The 21,062-nt window shown below is 44.1% G+C and overlaps 1 protein-coding gene across 1 annotated transcript in view; it reads right to left on the bottom strand.

Moving 5' to 3' along the window:
• Nucleotides 1-311: 311 nt before the first annotated feature.
• The window catches only part of BMX (BMX non-receptor tyrosine kinase), a 27,331-nt gene continuing 6,580 nt past the window's right edge, over nt 312-21,062 (bottom strand). Inside the window, exons 5-18 of the mRNA XM_015417579.1 lie at nt 19,174-19,235; nt 14,581-14,750; nt 14,133-14,195; nt 12,827-12,886; nt 11,708-11,762; nt 11,008-11,087; nt 10,464-10,591; nt 8,774-8,848; nt 8,478-8,649; nt 7,802-8,018; nt 5,482-5,546; nt 3,298-3,416; nt 1,645-1,802; nt 312-386 (exon numbers count right to left, since the gene is read on the bottom strand). Of these exons, the coding sequence (XP_015273065.1) occupies nt 312-386; nt 1,645-1,802; nt 3,298-3,416; nt 5,482-5,546; nt 7,802-8,018; nt 8,478-8,649; nt 8,774-8,848; nt 10,464-10,591; nt 11,008-11,087; nt 11,708-11,762; nt 12,827-12,886; nt 14,133-14,195; nt 14,581-14,750; nt 19,174-19,235 (1,499 nt within the window). The remainder of the gene's footprint in view (nt 387-1,644; nt 1,803-3,297; nt 3,417-5,481; nt 5,547-7,801; nt 8,019-8,477; nt 8,650-8,773; nt 8,849-10,463; nt 10,592-11,007; nt 11,088-11,707; nt 11,763-12,826; nt 12,887-14,132; nt 14,196-14,580; nt 14,751-19,173; nt 19,236-21,062) is intronic.

Raw genomic sequence — 21,062 nt, 5'->3', positions numbered from 1 at the left:
GCAGGAAGGCCTAAACCATGGACAGCTGTGAGCTGGAGCAGGCCTGCTAATAATCACCTTAAGCCTTGAGGGAAATTAAGGTGCCTTGCCTCACAGGGTCATAATGTATTAGGATCCCTAGTCTTTTGAAATACACATGACCAAAATTTAAAGAGCTTTATTTTTCCTTTATTGTACAGTCTACATTTACGTTCCTACACAAATCAAATGTATTAAAAAATTCAAAAACAGATCTTAGGAAAGACAGTAGAACTAAAGTTCCTACAAGAAAGAGGCGGGTTCATCAGTTTATTCTCACTACTGCTTTTTCTTCAAGGGTGGTCATCTTCTCTGTGTGGTTCCATGAGGGAAAGCAGATGATGAAATGTGGGACGTTTTTCAGGCAACTGTATGAAACAGAGAAAACAACAAAATCGTTGTACTGCTTATATGTGAACATTCTGAGCCACAGACAGAGTTGTTTTATATTCTGACAATTTTGCTGTAAACAGGCTCCATATGAACATATGAAGTTGCCTCGTATGGCTTCACAGTATTGGTCCATCGAAGTCTAGCACCATTTGCTCTGACTGGCAGTGGTTCTCCAAGCTATCAGCCAGAGAAAAGTCTTTCCCAGTCCTAGTACCATAAAAGCCTTTAACTGGAGGTCTCAGAGAACAAAATCAGACATTTTGTGTGCAACACATGTGAATGCTGTACCGCTGAGCTATACCCCTCAGAATTACAATTACTTTACCTAGTGACCAATATAGGCTCCATATTTTATGAGATCTTGGTGTGAAAGGTCTTTAAAGGTTCAGGTTTAAATGTCATTCTTAGAGATAGTGAAGTGGGACACCCCAATCCAGAACCATTAATGTGCTGCAATGGGTACATGACATAACTCCATGAGGCTTCTCTTCTGCAAGGGAAGGGAAAGTTCTGCACATGCATGTACAGAGTTTCCTCATCCATTGAAATGCATGTGGAGTTTCCTCATCCATTGAAATGAATGAAGAAAGTAGTTCCCCTACATCTCTAACAGGAGAGGCTGAACCTCAATGATAAAACAGAGGCTTTGCATGCAGAGAGGCTCCAGGCTCAAATCTTGGCACCTACAGTTAAAAGATCTCAGCAGATGACAGGAAAAGTCTTTCTTTATTCAAGGCCACAGAGAGCCACTGCCCATTGAGGTAGACAATACTGAGTTACATGGATTATAACTGACTAAGTATAGTATAGCTTTATGTCTTGTTTGTATGTTTACCGGGAAAAATTCACTGTATCAGAGCAATGGGCCATTTTTTAGCCTTAAGTAAACTAGCAAAAGGAGATCGAAACAGTCAATCCTAAAATAAATCAACCCTGACTGTTCCCTGGAAGGCCAGATACTGAAGCTGAAGCTCAAATACTTTGGCCACCAAATGAGAAGGGAGCACTCACTGGAGAAGACTCTGATGCTGGGAAAGACTGAAGGTCAAAGAAGAAGGGGATGGCAAAGGATGAGATGGTTGAACACTGTTATCGATGCAATGAACATGAGATTAAGCAAACTCCGGAGCACAAAGGAAAACAGGAGGGCCTGCCGTGATGCGGTTCATGGGGTTGCGAAGAGTTGGACTCCACTGTGTGACTGAACGACAACAACAAAACTAGTAAACCCACCTCATGCCAGCAGCTGTACATTATTTGGTAAACTGCCTCAGAAGCCAATTGTGGACGATAAAGTCGATAGCCATGGGTAATCTTCTCAATCACTTGTGTATTATCACACCGCTCATAGGGTTGTTTCCCCAAAGAGAACACCTCCCACATTAAAATTCCTGTAGATATACCCACAGTGGTGAAAGACAAGATGTTAAAAAAACTATGTGAGTATTCCAAGCATAAAAGTTGTGCTATTCCTTTTAAAAAAAAAACCCACCAAAACACACACACACACACCCAAGAATGAAAGAAATTGTAGAATGATTTATATAAGGGACCATACAATAAGAGCTCAGTACTTTAAGAAACATATCCATACCATTTAAAAATACCATTTAAGTCAATCACATTAAAAATGCTCAGGTTCTGTGATATATATTTTGCCAAAATCATGTCACTCACCTGGCATTCAATATAAATTTTCCCCATCTTGGGTGTAGCTATTTTCATCGAGAAAATAGGGTGAAGGAAAACAGTTAAATGTATAGTTCTGCCATTAGGCACACTGAATCAAAGCTGTTGATACTCCCAAACTACAAAGGAACTATCACAGACTCTAAATGGCTGGCAGAATACACATCAGTGGCTGAAACAAAGTCATACCAGCTTATACCTCTTCTGAGAGGCCAGTTTTTGCTCTCTTTTGGGTGCTTCTACAAACATCTTAAAATAAATCATCTGGCTGCATCCTTTTTATGCATGTATTTTTAAAGCATTCATCATGGTGTAAAGCAATGAGAGGTTAGTTCTTAATTCACACTGCTATTTAGTAAGGTGTTTCAACATAAGCTTTACCAGTGTGGAAGGACTATTTATTTAGGACATAATTGGAAATCAAATGAGATTAATAGGAACATAGGAACTGCCAGTTTGCTGTTAAAATGAAATTCAGAAATTTTGTCCATGTTACATAGACCTATTGCACCCCACCACCCACCCACAATTCTGTTGGTTTGGTCAGCATCAGTCCATGGTTTTTTGCATCTCTTCTTCAGTGAGGGGCGGAGTTGCCTGTTCAGCAACAAAGATATTTTTGCATAAAAATCATGACGACTAACAGCCTTTCAGTGTAATGAGGGCTGGCGTTTCTCCTATACCCGTACAAATACAGCCATGAACAATAATTCAACTAGCTTAGCAATTCCACTGTCATGACACAATTAATCAAGAATGGCTCCTGAACAAGTCTAAATTTTTTAAATGAAAATGATTTAGATGCACTTTCTACTACATTGTGAGCCCTCTCTGGGTCCAACCAGTGTCAGTTTCTGACCATTTGCTGTCGGGCGCGGCGGTTAAGTGCGTGGACTCTGCTCTGGGAGGACAGGGTTTGATTCCCCCCCCCCGCCTCCTCCTCTCCTTGCACCCGCTGGATGACAGGGTGGGGGGTTCTGCATTCCAAAACCGGAGGCAGAGAAGAGCGTGTTTCTTCCTCTCCCGGAGAGAGCAGGCAGGAGCTCCTTCCTCGAGGGCAGCACCCGGACACCGCTCGGCCTTCGGAAGAGAAGAGCCCCGGGGGAGGGGGGTCCTGCAGCGTCGCCAACCTATGTCATTAATGCTGTTTTCACTGCTTTACCCTTCATCTTCCCAGTCGCTATCTTACTTACTCACCAAAAGCCCACACGTCAGACTTGCTGCTGAATTTGGTATAGTGAAAAACCTCTGGTGCAGACCACTTCACTGGGAATTTAGTTCCTAAAGAACTGACATACTCGTCATCCAGCACGTATCTACAAGGCAAGAATCAGTATCGAGGCTATCAGACTAATTGCAAGACTTATCCAACTGCTACATTAATCCTACATTCAGGTTTGCCAAGATGAGTAATGTTAACATCAAACTACTGTACATCAAACTGAAATTCCTATGTATTACCAAAACTTAGGTCAGACTGAAGCTGATTTTTCACATACTGAAGCTCATCTTTCACATTGAATATATTTGCGGATTTGCTGGTTTTTTCATATAGAATATATTTGCTTCTTAGAATTGGTAGGAAGTCTAATGGTGGAATGGACACTTTTCAAGAGATCTGGTAAACTGCTTTACGTAAGACCATGGTCATGACATGGAGCAGTCGCTACATAGCTGTTCTGTCAAATGCCCTGCACCTAGCTGATTATGATTGTGATGCAGAGACTAGCCCAGACAGGCCCATAGCCATGAATTTTTTAAGTTGGGGGGCATTTTAATTTCTTGGGGGGGGCACTGGCTAATTTAATTAATCCTTCCCCTTTGCTGGGGCACCACCAACCAGCCTGCCCGCCCCCTCTAGCTTGTCGCTGTCATCGTTGGTGGCGCCGGGTAGCAGGAGGCAACCACTGGCTTTGCAAGGCCGTCTGGGCTGGCAGTGGGCTGGGAAGGACGGAAGGGAAGGCAGGAGCATTGGGACACATACCAGAAGTGCTGAGCAGAGCTGGCCCAGCCCAAGGCTCCTCAAGGCATAGCGCACTCCACTAGCTCACGCCCTGTTCACCTTCAGAAGCCTCTCATGGTGCAGGCAGGCCCCTGAAAGCTGCTTGACGCCATGCCAGAAAGGGTGGCCTGCCGGTAGTGGCCGGCGCTGGCTGTGCAGTGGAAGGATGGAAGGAAGGCGAGGGGCTGGCCTGGCAAGGTTGAAGCACTGCCTGCCTCCTGTGCTGCCCGCCCAATTGGCAAAGTTTCCTCGCTGGAGCTCCGCACAGGGAGGGGGGCACAGGCAGGGCAGTGGAGGTCGGTGAGGTGAAAAAGGGGAGCACTCAGTTTTATATCCTGCCTGAAGGGAAGAGGGTGGCTTCAGCAGAGGGGCATCCCTCAGTGAGAGAGAAACCAGGACACACTGCCTGGCCTGGCTGGTGCCCCTTTGATGCCTCTCCCACCTGCCTCCCTGGTGGCCGAATCAGAGCCCCCTCCAGTGGCACTGCAGCAGCCTCTGAATCAGCTCAAATCACAGGGGGTAGGGAGCCTCTTGATCTGGGACTGCGTTGGGGGCATTTGAAGGGGCATTTGAGGTGAGTCAGGGGCACAGCCCCCAAATGCCCAACTGTAGTTACAGGCCTGAACTCAGATAAGTTTGCACCCCCCTAGTGTTGGTGGGAGTCCCCTGCCACCAGACCCTGCCCCCCACTGCCAATCAGCTGGCCAGGGAGGACTTACCAGGAGAAAGAGGAAGGCCCAGCTGACTTTGCCAGTGTTGTGGCAATGTCATTTCTGGTGTGCACAGGAAATGATGTCATCATGCCAGCAATGTCCAGGTAACACTATGGTATTTGGGCAAAAACTCTATGGTAGGATGCATTTTTACCATAGATTTTTCACCCAAATACTAGAACATTGCTGCAGTGGTGCAGTGTGATGATGTCACTTCCGGTGCATGCCAGAAGTGACATAGTGACATTGCTGGTGACGTCATCTGGACCTCCCTGCTGCTTCTGGTAAGTCCCCCCCCATCCCTCACCAGTTGCCAGGAGGGACCTGAGAACCCTAAACCCAAAGCTTGACAGAAAGTACATTTCTCTATAGCACATGGTGAATACATGCTTAACCCGAGGTCTGAATCCAATAGAGGCAGGTTCAAATGTAACCAAGGCAGCGCTGGCGCTCATCTCTATTATATTTGCCTTCTGCCTACTGTAACCTTTACAAAGATGCCAGACGTTCAGTCTCCTCAGTATCAATTCTACCAATGACACAAGATGAGTTATTTTATTTATGCCATAGTGGTCAAGAACAGAGGACAGAAGACCTTGTTTTCTAATGTTTGGGTGTGTCCCCCCCCCCAATCCTTGCTGTTAAAAGATTTCAACAGAAGCTTACCGTGCCATCCCAAAGTCAGACACCTTCACTGTTAGATCACTATCAACTAAGCAATTCCTAGCAGCCTTTGTGGGGGGAAAAATACAAGAAGTACAATTAATCTCCAAAGCGAAAGACTTGAGACAAAGATGGGTTATTTTCCACTACTCATGAGAAATAGGTTTGCTTAAAAAGATATGTGCTTAAAGAGATGTATGGTCAGAATGACACATCTAGTTTTCAGGCATACAGATTTCATTGGTGAGAAGAAATTATTACAGGAGAGCAATCTAGATCATAGTTAAGCATGCTTAAAACCACAGAGGCATAAGCACATCTAATTGTGTGCCGGACTGTGGCAAGTATGCTAACATTATTGCAGCAAATAAATTCACTTGAGGGTAGAAAGATCTGTGCCCTTATTAAGGGATTTTCTGAACTTTGGCTTAATTCAGTAACTAAAGCTACAAATGAAATATTGATAATGAATTACAGAGTCCACAAAATAGCACTGGAGGAAACACATATATTTCCATCTATGCTTGGGAAGAGACAACAGGAAACATCAAAGTTTATGTGGATTGCTATAAAGCTTCTGCCTACTGTAACCTTTACAAAGATGCCAGACGTTCAGTCTCCTCAGTATCAATTCTACCAATGACACAAGATGAGTTATTTTATTTATGCCATAGTGGTCAAGTCTATACATTTTATCATACCCATATTTAAATAAAAAAGTCATATTTTCTCACTTCGTTAGGGAAGAGATGTGCAATTTTTTTGCAACTTGTACCCTTCCTGGACCTGTTTATCAATCAGGTAGGAAGACGGCCGCAGAATGTTCCAAAGCAAGTAATATCTTGATAATTCTCAATGAAGGACTATTCCATCACATGAAGGATGTTGGACAGTACTGTAGAAGTTCCCCTAACTACATTCAGAATCCTTGCATCTGCAAGAATCATCAAAGGGCTGTCATAAAATTTTCTTTGCAGTGCCTTTCAGTGTTCCTTGTAGGAGAGCCATAGAAACCAGTTTATTTTGTACTCCCTTCTCTGGAAAGGCTGACAACACAGAGATCCTTCCATTAATTACGTCCTGGCTGGGCATAACTAGATCAGAACTCAGACAATACTTCTTCAGAAGCTGAGACAGTTGGTCACACTAGGCTGACGATCTCAGAGCTCAGACAGGCATGATGCTGGGAGTTCCCTGAACAGAACTCCTGCTAAAAATCAGGTATGCAAGACTCAATTCAAATAGGGACCATGGTACTGAATAGGGGGATTAATACTTATCCTATTCCATTTTCTCCAGTCTGAAATGGTCCCAGGGAGCTATTTGCCCTTTTGGAGAAACAAGGATACTGATGTGCAGAGCTATTTTTGGGCAGGAACACACAGGAATGGAGTTCCGGCTGGCTTCAGAGTTGGTTACGCCCACGACAGCCAAAACCTCTGCGTGCGTGGCTACAGGGGGGGGCCTGGAGAGAACCCCCCCCCGGTGACTCCAAGGCGGGCAGGCCTGGAAGGATCGAGGAGGTATTTAAATGCCTCCCCTGGCCTGTCCAAGGGCTGGCTTGCCCGGGCTCCACGCAACCGTGGGGCACCCAAGCAAGCCAAGGGGAGGCATGGGTGTGGCCTAATATGCTAATGTGCTGTGCTGTTAGGGGTGTGGCCTAATATGCTAATGAATTTCTGCTGTTGGGTGTGACCTGTTATGCTAATGAGTTCCTGCTGGGCTTTTTCTACAAAAAAACCCCTGCTGATGTGGGCAACTGTATATTACACCAACAGGGTAAATGTCACCTTCCTGGCTCCTTTCAGATTGGGAAAATTGTATGTATGTGCCTTAACCCTTGGTCTCTCTTTTTCACAGTCCCAATGTGATTAATCCCCTTCTATGCTTTATTATTTGATAAAATGTTTCCCACTCAGAGACTAGAACAGCTGTCTATCGAGCCAGTTTGGTGTAGTGGTTAAGCGTGCAGACTCTAATCTGGGAGAACTGGGTTTGATTCCCCACTCCTCCACGTGAAGCCAGCTGGCTGACCTTGGGCCAGTCAAAGTTCTCTGAGAGCTGTTCTCTCAAGAGCAGTTCTCTCAGAGCTCTCTCAGCCCCACCTTCCTGACAGGGTGTCTGTTGTGGGGAGGGGAAGGGAAAGGGATTGTAAGCCGTTTTGAGACTCCTTCAGGTGGTCAAGGGTATAACCCCAATCGCCTCCTCCTCTTCTTCTCACTTTCACAAAGACACTTTGCCCAGCAGCGTAAAAGGAAGGTAAGCCAGCGGAGAGCTCCTGACCACATTTCACAATAAGGAAGCCGTCCCCAGTCCTGCTTACCAGATCTCGGTGAATGAAATGATGCTTCTCAAGGAAAGCCATGGCTTCACAAATATTGCAGCACATCTCCACAAGCTGAAAAGGATGTAGTTCTTTCCCATGGTTTTTCAGGTAGCTAAGTAAGCAGCCATTAGCCATGTATTCAGCCACTATGTAAATAGGATATGTCTTTGTGCACACACCATACAATTTAACAAGTTTGGGATGATTTAGCTTCCTAAAATAAAATAGCAGTTGGTTCAGTTTTTTAAAAAAAACACAGTAAATTAAAGTTGTGGAGAATGCCAATGGAAACTTATCTTGATCCTCAGACCAAAAAACACATATACATAATTAATGCACATTTTCAGAAGCTTGTGGAAGTACATAATAACAACAATTTTTTTTTTCAGCAAAGAATGCCAACTATTAGCCTGTGCAGATAATGGAGAACAAACTTGGCTATGACTATGATAATGACATACAACTGCAATTATTGCATGACTTCTATATGTACTAGTGGTCATCCTATCACTTACTTAGTGTGTCTAGGTTTGTTCAAAAGATCAAATGCCGTCCTTGATGATCTCCAAACAGAATTCAAATTGTGTGCTTGGAAAAAAAATGACTTTTCCCCTAAGCTGTACATTTTCTCCTCCCACCTTCATGGTATCACATGATCAAAACTGTTTCTTACATCATGGTTTCAGCTTCTTCTATAAATTCATCTTCAGACATTGATCCTTCCTTGATCATTTTAACAGAAACATCATATTTTCCTTTCCATTTCCCCATATGCACCACTCCAAACTGACCACTCCCGATTTCTTTCAGCAAGACAATATCCTCAGGCTTTAGCTCCCAGGATCCTAATAAGGCAGATAGAATTGGTAATAGCTCATGACTGAATAGGAGGGATACTAGAAGCAAAATAATTTCTTGTCAAACATAAGACTTTTGCAAAGCAAAGCAAAGCAAAAAAAACAACCATACCTTTTCCCAACATTGCTGCAGATGGAACTTTCTTTGTTTTTGTCGACACTGCATGGCGAAGCCTGGTCACCACACCTACAAGGCAAGTTTGCCTGTTATTAATTGCTACGATCCAAATCTGGTGACATGGATTTAGTTCATCAGAGCTTCACCATATCCAGAGCTGGACTTTTGTGCAAGCTAAGTAAGCTACAGTTTAGGGGCTCAGATCACAAGAAGCCTATCAGCAACCTCTTTTGCCTGTCACCAGTCCAACCAGCAGTGAGAGAAAGAATTTAAAAACATGCAAGCATTGTGCATTAAGGTTTTACCATAGAGTTTCCAGCAATTCCTAGAGTGATATATGCTGGTCTTAAGACAGTAATAATAAAACTAACTAACTAGAGTGATGCAACATCACTTCCAGTTTTCCCTAGAAGTGACATCACAGTGCATGTGATACTGGTGACTCCTATCCCCCCCCCATGCTCCTGTAGGCTCCCACTGGCAACAGAACACCCCCCCCCCAAATACTAAATTACAATTTTGGAGGAGATGCATGGGGCTTTTGAAAGTTTTCATAGCTTAGGTCTTCAGCATGTATTAATACAGCCCTGAACATGCTTTTTCTGGGTCATCATTACAGACATAATGGGTTTCTCATTTGCCCCAGAAAAATTACCAAAAAATTATTTTTGATAAGAAATTGTTAAGATAGTTACATGAGTACCATTCCATGGCCCTTGCTACCAGTAACAGAGCTCTATGTTATATGCTGAGCAAGAAGAAGAAGAAGAAGAGGAAGAAGAGGAAGAAGAGGAAGAAGAGGAGGAGATTGGATTTATACCTCGCCCTTCACTACCCAAAGGAATCTCAGAGCGGCTTACAAACTTCTTTCCCTTCCCCCCCCCCCCACAACAGACACCCTGTGAGGTAGGTGGGGCTGAGAGAGCTCCTGACAGAAACTGCTCTTATTCAAAAACAGCTCTTGCCCAAGGTCATCCAGCCAGGTGCAAGTGGAGGGAAACGCTGTCCATCTGCTACAGTCCACTCCCTGCTTAAGAACAGGAAGACTCTGCAGCATGGGACACATTGCAGTGGCATAAAACTGCAACAATGTACTATTATTTATATGCATGAGCTTCATCTACCTGCAAGGGGAAAAGATATTTACAGATATTTACAGAGTTCATTATATTCAGAAAACTAAAGCTGTAATAAATCAGAGGACATTTATTTAGGAGCAAAGAAACAATTGGCTTTACTGGGAAAACAGCTAACTTGGACTACTTAGGTCCACTGTGCAAGAATCCTCACTATACCTGTAGTAAGCATTACCTGAGGTAAGCCTTTGTAAGCATTTAATACTATGTCTGACCTTTGCCAAAAGGCTGAGAAGCAGTGGTCTTTGTAAGCATTTGGTCATTCCAATGGAACAATAGAGAACAACAACAGAGAAAACAAATCTTGTCCAATATTCCAACACTGCCCATCTAATCAAGAGTAGAATAACAGAACAGAAATCGTGTAGTCCCTTAACGTGCGCCTAATTGTATCAGTAAACAGTGCTGCCACTATTGCCAATGGGAGTCTAGCCTGAGGCTGCCTAGGGGTTTGCCGTGAGGTGAAGTTTGAAAAGATTTCCCAGCTCACAGCCTTGGCCCTCACACAGAACTGCAACCAGCACACTGAAGCCTCTCAGTCACATTACCTGCTGAGTTGTGTTGATGATAGTGAATAAGTCTGGGAACAGAACTAAAACAGTGATTCTCAGCCAGGTAAAACTCATTGGCATTGTTTACATGGACATGATAATGTTTAACGGTTCCTTTCTTCTCTCTAAAAAAAATAATCACACAACAATATTACATTCACCATCCTGACAAATGTAATAAAATAGAGGAGGGCATCCTAAAGCAGCAATATTGTGGACCAATCTCCTTAAGACAGTTTTGCCTGCATGTTCTGTTGTCCCCAGTTTACAAAGATCCAAAACTTTAGCCACTGTTTTGAAAATGCACATGGAAAAGTAACCATGGAACTGGTTTTCTGTGTATGGATGCTTTTATTTGTTGCATGTGCAAACAGGTATAATTAGGAACCAGAATAAAAATTCTGCATCATACAGTTCATGTCTGGTGAGAGGACAACCATGCAGTATTTAATTTCACAATAAAGCAGGTGCTGGATGTGTTTTAGATATGTGTGTGTGTGTGTGTGTGTGTGTGTGTGTGTGTGTGTGTGTGCGCGCTCACCTACTGGTCATGCAGAGCACTGATACTGTGTACTTCCCCACATGACTGGAATTCCGAACCATGAAAGCACCTTCTTTGCCCTTTTAATAAAAAGAAGACAAATACCAAAGAAAAACTTTAGCAGTAGGCCTGAATATTGTCACTGCATCCCTTTCATAAAATGCAGGAACCCCCCTTATTGAACCAAAGTATTACATGCATTCTATGCAAAGCACCTTGGCATTTACCAGTGAATGGAGCAAATCACACTCAAGCAGACAGAGAGCTAGTTCACAGTGCCTGTATGCCATTGGATTTCTCTGCACTTCATTACTGGCAGCCAACCCAGTATGTAAACAGAATGGACTGAAGAGCACACAGCCTCTTGCTTCTTTCCCACTGCAGCCCCAGATCTGCAGAATCCCCTGTGCTGTTCTGGTGAGAAGTTCCATATACACCGATGAACACATCTTGCACCTATCTGCTTGCAGGAATGACACAGAAACGTATCATGGGATACTATTGGGACACTCAATTCAGAAAGCACCAAAGCCTTTGCTAATTTTAAAATGAATGCTGAGTATTTTTAAATTGTTATCCCTGCTGCTATAATTCCAGGAAGTAAGATGTATCACTACTGTCAAAAGCAAGCTGGTTTAGATTTGGAAATAATTTGCAAATGCAGAAACCTATCATAAGCATGGGGATTTGTGAACACTACCTTCTGCCGCAGCAGTTGTTCTGCCTGGCCCCTTGAGATATTACCAGCATACCAACTGTAATAGAAGTATTATTATGAAGTATTATATGTTACATCTCATATTTCATTACACAGCTATTTTGGAAGAACATTATCTGAATTACATTATTTTAAGAAATCTATTCACAGGATTAAGTATCCTTTAAAGTTTTGAAACTTGCTTTAAAGTAATTGCTCCCATTTGAAACTGGCATGTGTTTTCAATGACAGCACATTTCAATGACAGCATGAAAGTTAAATTACAATTAATAAAATCTCCCGAAGCATCATTCTCAATCAGCACAACAGCAATACAAGATTTATTTAATGTTGTCAACACTGTGTATACAAAATGCAATTATAATAGTACTTACTACCTGTATACCACTTCAGATACGTTATAGCATTATTACCCCCAACATTGCAGGTAAAGCTGAGAAATTAGAGTTTGCTGAAGGCTATCCACCATGATCATAATTATGCTGAGATTTGAAACAGGGACTTTCAACTCATGTCATACTAATGAGCTATGCTGCACAAGGTATGATGTGAACTTATGAGTGCCTAACCCTCCTGGCCCTGTAGAACGGGTTGGGAATCCATATATTAGATTACTGGATAATTTGCAGTCACATCATTCACTTTTTAGAGCTATCAGAAATCCCAAGCAGTACTCTCAAATAAATGAGCTGTATTGTTTTTTAAAAACAATGAGAAACATTTTGATCTGTTGGGGTTGTGAGATCATTTGCCTTAGAAGAAATTTACGAAGGAAACTTATGAAGGGATGATTTTTTTCCCACCTGGCTGCTTTTTTAACTCAGGTGTTAGACAGCAAGATGTTATACAGTGGAAGGTTTAAAAGATTAAAACATGAGCAGAGGAAACTCCCCAACTTCCTGTTATGGGGGATGACAATGCGAGGACCAAGTCTGAAATTGAGTACATGCGCCTGTGGGAATCTACTGTCCAGTCAAAACACAATGCTCTACTAGGTGTGTGCTCTGTCCCTTCCTCTTAGTGATGACCTGAACACTCAAACGTAGCCCTAATGGCTGGTGGTTCAGAGTCCCAAGAATCAGTTACGCCAAATGTTCTCACTCAAATTTATCAATGCTTTCCTCTTCTTCGGATGACACATTAGCAGTATCCATGATACCTCTGTAAAAACATAAAAACAAAAAACCCTATTATGAGTTCTAATGAATATCTTCAACCAATTAATCTAATGATTTCTGAGGCTTGGATCCTATGAATGAGTTCCATGCTCACTCGATAGTTTCTGCTGGCACAAATGAAAGCGCTAATACAAGAGGAAGTGCGCTCTGCAGTAGAGGATATCTCATACGATCCAAGCCTTAGTCATTACCACACTGACAGAAATGGAAATTTTATGTTAAAACCATAGAGTATTCAGTGATCCCCAGAGGGGACTCAACATCACTTCAGTGTTTTCCCTGGAAGTGTTGTCAGCCCTCTCCAAGAATTGCTGCTGCTCTGGCAATTCCTAGAAAGGTATGGTGTCATTTCCAGAGAAAATCTGTAAATGACATCATGCAGTTGCCGACCCACACAAACATTTTTTTTTGTCCCAGTGCCCGCTAGGGGCAAGAGAAGAAGAAGAAGAAGAAGAGATTGGATTTATACCCCGCCCTTCACTTGGAGTCTCAGAGCGGCTTACAAACTCCTCTCCCTTCCCCTCCCCACAACAGACACCCTGTGAGGTGGGTGGGGCTGAGAAAACTCTCACACAAACTGCTCTTTTTCAAGGACAGCTGTGCCAGAGCTTGTGACTGACCCAAGGTCACATCAGCAGGTGCAAGTGGAGGAGTGGGGAATCAAACCCGGTTCTCCCAGATTAGAGTCCGCACACTTAACCACTACACCAAGAGATCTCCCACCCCCAGCAGGCATGTCTGCATGTCCTCAGACACCAGTTTCAGATTTTCAGAAGGATTTGGTTTTGATTCAGTCCTCCATGGGACATGTTTAGAGGAATTCCCGTAAGATAAAACAGAGCTATCTTCCCTCAACCTAGAGCTTGAATTCCTTGACATGGGAGATATGCAGATTTCCCACAGGGTCTGGTGTGCTGATTGTGCCTGTATGGGAAGAAACTTGTGTGCTATATGGGGATGCCTCTGTGTACAGATGCTGTACTTCTGGTGGACTGGATCCCCACCAGTATTTTACAAAAAAAAAATCTGATAACTACTAAAGATTTTCTTCCAAAATTGTGCTATTAGACTGCTATTAAAAGTCTGAAGAGCAGTTTCATCTTTTAATGTGTCTTTAACCCCATCAAAACAATCTGTTCATAGAACCAATATAATGGGTTTCTCTTCACTTTTTCTGTAATATGCTGAGCTGAATTCTAATGGACCAAAACAGATAGATTTCAATTTACCTTAATTCATCACTTGGCTGGACAATCTCCTTCAAATAGGCACAAGGAGCAAACCCTTCATTTCTGCAAATGAAAAGTAAAAAATTCATATGTACATCCTAATATTTTTTTTAAAAAAAACCCACAGGGCATTAGGAAAGGAGGATGCAAGATGAAATGAGAAACAAAACAAGTATTTTTAAACAATTTTTTAAAATGTTGGATAATTCTTCATTGCCCCCTGACCTAGATAGCCCAGGCTAGCCTGATCTCACCAGATCTCGGAAGCTAAGCAGGGTTGTCCCTGGCAAGAATTTGGATGGGAGACCTCCAAGGAATACCAGGGTTGTGACGCAGAGGCAGGCAAATGGCAAACCACCTCTGTATGGCTCTTGCCTTGAATACCCCATGTCTGTTAATGATGACTGAAAATTATCTCTTGGAAACAAGCGAATGTTTCAAAACTTACCCTTCCAAATCCCGCACTTGCCACCAGTCAGGATCATCATCTTTCAGAACGTAATATTTGTTATCTCTGACAAGAGGAACATCGGAGTTTCCTTGTGGTTCATAGTTATAAATAGCCAGGGCTTCTTTCAGAAATGATCTGTCAGCTGTTAGAACCAGAGCTTGTCGATGCTGGTCAGGGATACATGCATCAAACATTACAGGAAGGCATTATTGCAAGTGTCAGCATTATTACAATCAACAGCAAACATGTTCATGGCACATAGCAAAAGTTCAAACCCACCGGCTTGGGTCCAACAGCTGTTTTCTGACATTGGAAAAATGTGCAGACAGAGGAAGGAAAGTCACTTCTGCTGACTGCCCTCTCTTATTACAGATCCCCCACCATTCTGTACCCCACTGTCATTCCTGTGGGTTCACTGAATCCTGGAGGCAGCATTGTGAATCTTAGGACCTCCCCCATTCCCCAAATCCTCTGCAGCATGTGGATATGTCTTAGCAGGTGAATCAATATGCAAACCATTCCCTGGTTAGATAGGACTGCATAAACGAAGGCTGGAATTCCTGGACACACAAGCAGATAATACTGAGTACACCTAGTTTTAGGGTGTAAAAATGGGAGGGTGAAATCTCTCCTTACAGAGAGCTGAAACTGGCGCTTTCACCCTTGCTAAATAATGTAGTTTCAATCCACTTCAATGATTATTTGCAAGTGGATTCTGCCGTTTCACACAGCAAAATCCAGTTGCAAAGTGCACTGAAAGTGGATTGAAAGTGCATTATTTAGTGTGTGTGAAACCTCCAGTGAGAAGGAAGAGAACAGGATTGTCGTGGTGCCTCTGAGGAATATTCTGGATCCCCAGAGGTCATTTCGGGGGGGATCGCGGGGATCGCAGTTCCCCCGGGTGAGGTACGGGGGGCGGGGCACATGACGAAGCCCCTCCCCCCGCTTCCGGCCGCCCCGCTTCCGGCCCTCATTCAGCCAGGAGGAGGCAGGAGAAGAGGGAGGATAAGTTGCTTCCTCCCTGCCTCTCCCCACCCCTGCCTGCCTGGGGCCAGGGAGGGCCTTCGCGGGGCTTCCTTGCACTCCCGCCGGCCTTGCAGGTCCACCGCTGGGCCCCTCATGGGGCTCGGCAGTGGAGCTGCAAGGCCGGCGCCGGCGGCTGGGACCGTTGGGGGCAAGGTGTCTGGCCTTATGACACACTTCCGGTGATGTCAGGGGGTGTGGCCTTATGACACACTTCCGGTGATGGCAGGGGTGTGGCATATGCTAATGAGTTATGCTAATGAGTTCCCCTAGCTCTTTTTCTACGAAACAACCCCTGTGGATCCCTATAACCTCTTGAAGTCAAGAAAATATGTAATTCCACAGGTCTCATTCTTCCTGCCTGAACACTTTTGCTTTCAGTAAGTAGAGATTTTGTCCTCCCATCTTTACATCTTAATTAGTAATGGACATAGTACAGAAATGGTTCAGGAGGAGTTATTTGACTTGTTGCAGAAGACCATGAGGTTGTGTGGTCTTCCACAGCAGGCCAAATAGTTCCTTCCCCAGACCATTTTTGTCTGGGATAAGAATGCGTGGGAGGCGGGGCGCTCCTTTTGGGTCACACTATGGACCTGATTGAGAGTAGGAACAGAATACACTTGAAGACAGAACATGCAGGTAATGTATAATGACAGAGTTCAAAGGTGGGTCCAGTGTTCCCTCTAAGCTGAGTTAGTGTGAGCTAGCTCAGTTTTTTAGCCTCCGGTTCACACATTTTTGTCTTCGCTCAGGATGGATGACTCCAGAGCAAACTAATTTATGCAGTAGCCAAAACGCTCACTCACAACTTTAATGCCAGTAGCTCACAAAGCAGAATTTTTGCTCACAGGGCTCCACAGCTTAGAGGGAACATTGGTCCAGGGTCCCCACCCTCTGAACTTGTCTCGTGGAAATCAACCTAGAGACAGCCAAAGTTCAGAAAGCAGAATGCTTTAGTGGAAAGCTTTATAAAAATAGACATTTTCAAACCAGTGTGGCAGTGGTGAAAAAGGCAAACCTGGTGCTAGAAATCATTAGAAACGAAAAAAGTATTGTAAAATTCATGCTATGGTGTGGCCTCATTATGAATATTGTGTGCAATTGTGGTGGCCGTATCTCAAAAAGGAAGTTGCAGAGCTGGGAAAAGTACAAAGGAGGCCAACCAAGATGACTATACGGGGTTGGAGCACCTTTTCTATGAGGAAAGTCTAGAAGAGAAGAGAGAGAAGAGATTGGATTTATACCCCGCCCTTCACTTGGAGTCTCAGAGCGGCTTACAAACTCATTTCCCTTCCCCTCCCCACAGCAGACGCCCTGTGAGGTGGGTGGGGCTGAGAGAACTCTGACACAAACTGCTCTTTTTCAAGGACAGCTGTGCCAGAGCTTGTGACTGACCCAAGGTCACATCAGCAGGTGTAAGTGGAGGAGTAGGGAATCAAACCCGCTTCTCCCAGATTAGAGTCCGCACACTTAACTCCTACACCAAACTACAAAAAAGATGGCTAACGGGAGACGCATGGAGTTACACACTGAGTGGAGAAAGTAGATAGAGGGAGCTTTTTCTCTCTCTCCCATAGTAATAGAACTTGGGCCACCCAATAAAATTGTTGGGAAATGGGTTTGGAACAGAAAAAAAAGGAAATAATTCTTTACTCAACAAGCAATTAAACTGTGGCACTCACAGCCAGTGGAGGTAGTACTGGCCAAGAGCATGCATAGCCTTAAAAGGGTTCCTTCCCTGTTCCCCAGACCATAGCCACGGTGACTGAAGGGAGACTCCAACTACAGAGGCAGCAAACCTCTGAATACCAGGGGAGGAAATCTGCCTCTATGCCCTATTTGTTTGGCTCTCCTGAGCAACTGGTTGGCCACTGTGTAAAACAGGATGCTGGACCAGGCAGACCACTGATGTGATCCTGCAGACTCTTCTTACGTTCTTATTATCCTTGGGACAGATTTTATCTGAGTGGAGTCCCGATAAAAACAGCATATTCACTAAAGCTGCACTGCTTAAAAGAACCCTGGCTTTGTCCCTTGTTTTTCTGGTAACTACCCTAAAGACAAAAAGAAAAAAGGACAAGTAGATTAGCAACCCTGCTTGGATGGTAACAACTCATGAGGGTATTTAGGTCCACCCTAAATACTGTTAGGAAACATGGAACATCTTTTCTCATTATTTACCATCTAGGCAGTGAGATGAGGGATGAAGATACTGATACTCATTATGCCCTAAGCGGTTGTGGGAGAAAAAGAATATCAACTGGCAGGAGGTCACTGATTTGTGTTATTTGTGCCTAGGTTTTGCAGAACTATCAAATCCTGGGTTGGATCCAGGCTAAGTATTCTGCTCACGCAAATCAGTGAAACAGAATGTTCCTGCCTCACACACCAACTACAGCCCACTGATGCAGGGATTTGCTGCTGGAAAGGAGAATTGGTGGAAATTACTCTACCTCTTGCATTACTGGAAAGTTTAGTCCGGGTTCAGCTCCCTGTATTCTTTGTTGATGTCACCAGTACAACAAGCCATCCTACTCTTCCCCTGTTGATATTGCTGTATTCCTATATGTTTGATATTTGCACAGAACTTCCTGTCCTCTGGGTTTCTTACACTTTTTGATTCCCAGGATACTGCTCCTGAGAATGAAGTGAATGAAAATAAGTCTTAATGGCTATTTTTTTAAAAGCCAGAACAGCGGGCTTCCCAAGTACTTACCGTGATTCGACGGGGGACACAGACGTCGTCGCAGGATCATTCCCACGGGGACAACAGATGCACCGCACCATCCCGTCGCCAGGAAGTAATGCCAGGTGATGCTCTGGCAATGGGGCTGGAAACTCGACGGTACCATCGAGTTTCCAGCCCCATTGCCAGAGCGCTGCCCAGCGTCACTTCCTGGTGATGGCATGGTGTGTTACAGGGAGAAATGGTCCAGCCGGGGAGCATGTTTCCCCCGCCAGATTGCGGTAAGTACTTTGGAACCCTACCAACGGGTCTAGAGAAAAATGTCCTGTCCCTTTAACAGAGGCTTAAAGTGTGGAAATAGGCAGCTGAAACTTTTTATGATGTTGACGTAAATTAACATCATTATTAACATCCTATTAAGCCTCTGTTAAAGATATGGGACATTTTTCTCCAGGCAGTTGTCAACATTAGTTCCTTATCTCCAGAACCCAGATATGCACAACCTTTTAACCTATGCTGGGCCTACTTCGATGAATCAACCATAAGCAATGATTCTGCTGTCTAGACCTGCCCAATAGATTGTAAGCCAAAGACTTGTCAAATTAGGGAAGGGATTCTAGAGTATTAAAACCACACCCGTTGCTTGGGTCACTCACAGTTCATTGCATTTCTCTATGGAAATGCACTCCATCCATCAGCAACAGCAACAATGTGACTGCTTACATGATGAAAACATGCAGTTTTCATAATGCTGTTTATCATGCATTAAAGGGTATTGAGTTAATTGCCTCTCTTGTTGCAAAGCAGTAACTGTCATGTTAAATAGAATATCTGGTCCTGTGAACAATCTAAAGTAATTTGCTGAAAAGACTGTGACTCACCTGCCCTCTTGGCACAGGAGGGAGTGGCTTGACTGCAGTATTTGCACTATGAAGGCTGGAGTCTAAATCAAGAGAACAAAAAAACCCACCCATAATTGGACTTTAACCTGCAAGTCATTGTTAGGTAACAATGATGAGGCAGCTCTGGTTATGGTAGAAGTACAGCAGTATTAAAGCATGAACTCATCAGATTATAGTGAACCGCAGTGTGGACCACCCACCTGCAGGGATCCGGTGCCCTTTGGCAAAAAAGCCATTGCACTACACTGCTCGCTACCTGTGAGAGTGTAGTTAGTTACCACTCGTCTTTCATATTTTTCTTTTTTCTTTATTTGTTTACTTCATTTATACCCCACCTTTCTCCTTAAGGGGGACCCAAATCAGCTTACATCATTCTCCTCTCCTCTATTTTACCCTCGCAACAACCCCATAAGGTAGGTTAGGATGAGAGACTGGCTTCCCCAGATGCTACTCCAACACCCTTAACCACTACACCAAAATGGCTTCAGTATGCCCAGATCACGATGAAAAGAAGAATGGGAACTGACTACAGTGGAACCTCACCATTTGTGGATTTTTGACTCGCGATACCACTTATTTGAAGTATGTGGCTTAACTATGTGATATAGGCCGTCTTGAGCGTATGACACCCCCCCCCCCCTGTCTTCCTTGGCTTGTTTTTAAATTCAACTAATTTTAAATCCTAAATAGCCTGAACAGCACTCATGATATACAGTGCTTTAAAGCACTGGTACTCACTTCACAGCTTGTGGACAGCCACATCACCATAACGAACAACCAAAAGAGGCACACTGACTTCTATCCTTGGCATGAGACCTGTACCCCAAGAAGGGTTTCAGCTTGCCTGTGCCTTTGCTGGCAGATGATTCAAGGTGGAAATCACCTGCCCACCACAAGCCCCACAGGGCAAGCTTTGTCCACTTTCCTGAAACCTGGAGCAGGCACCATACTGGGGAACAGTTCTCAGAGGAGCCACAGAGGGCATATCAGAGATCCACATGGCTCCCAAGCTTTAAAGCATCACTACTTTAAAGGGTCAAAAAGTCTTTGTTCCTTCTCATACTAGCTGTATAAAATAACTGACAACAAACAGTCACATGTTGTGCCAAGAACTGAGCCTCAAAGCAATATTTGCATCTCCACTGTTTGCTTTGGAAAACAGATCAGCTCAAATGTCATTATATAAATGGCAACTTGGTAAAATAATAAGATATTGTTTCTCTCTCACACACACACACCTTTCTACACATAGAACATTAGCATGTCAGAGAAAAGTTTAGTCAGAATGCTTTCCCCAGTGTGAAGGGAAGTTTTTGCACTGAGGAGCATTCAACCTCATATAGTCTGAAGTGATACCAGACACAAACCCAAACAAACAGTGAGAACTAGACCGTAATTGAGCTTAACTATCTTTTAGTGGACAAGAAGCAGGGCTATGAGACACATGCATGGGCCTTCTGTTCCCAATGGATTGCACCTTTATTCCTATACTCACATTTTCCCCCACTGAGTATCTCTCCTTTATTATAAAGGAGTTTTGGGTGCCAGAATTCTAAAATGCGCCCCGTTAGTGTATGGGCGGAAAATAAGCCACTCAGAAGAGCTGCCTCCAATGACTGGCTCCCTCAGCCAACCTGCCCTGCCATTGGCTGGGTGGCTGGGAGGGGAGGGAGCCAGTCATCGGAGCCAGCGTCTTCTGAGCGGCCATCTTCCCCACATACACTAAGGTAAGCTTTCAGCCCAGCGGCGAACGGAGCCGATAGGCTCCGTCCGCCGGCTTCCCCCCCTCCAGCCCCCATCCTGCCCAGCGAACGGGCGGTTCCCCCCACCCCCCGCCCCCAGTCCAGCCCGGCGGCGGAGGCCCCAGG

This window comes from Gekko japonicus, unplaced genomic scaffold (genome assembly GCF_001447785.1).
Source record: "Gekko japonicus isolate JY-2015 unplaced genomic scaffold, Gekko_japonicus_V1.1 scaffold18, whole genome shotgun sequence".
Taxonomy (NCBI): Eukaryota; Metazoa; Chordata; class Lepidosauria; order Squamata; family Gekkonidae; genus Gekko; species Gekko japonicus.
This window is presented reverse-complemented; position numbering and strand designations above follow the sequence as displayed.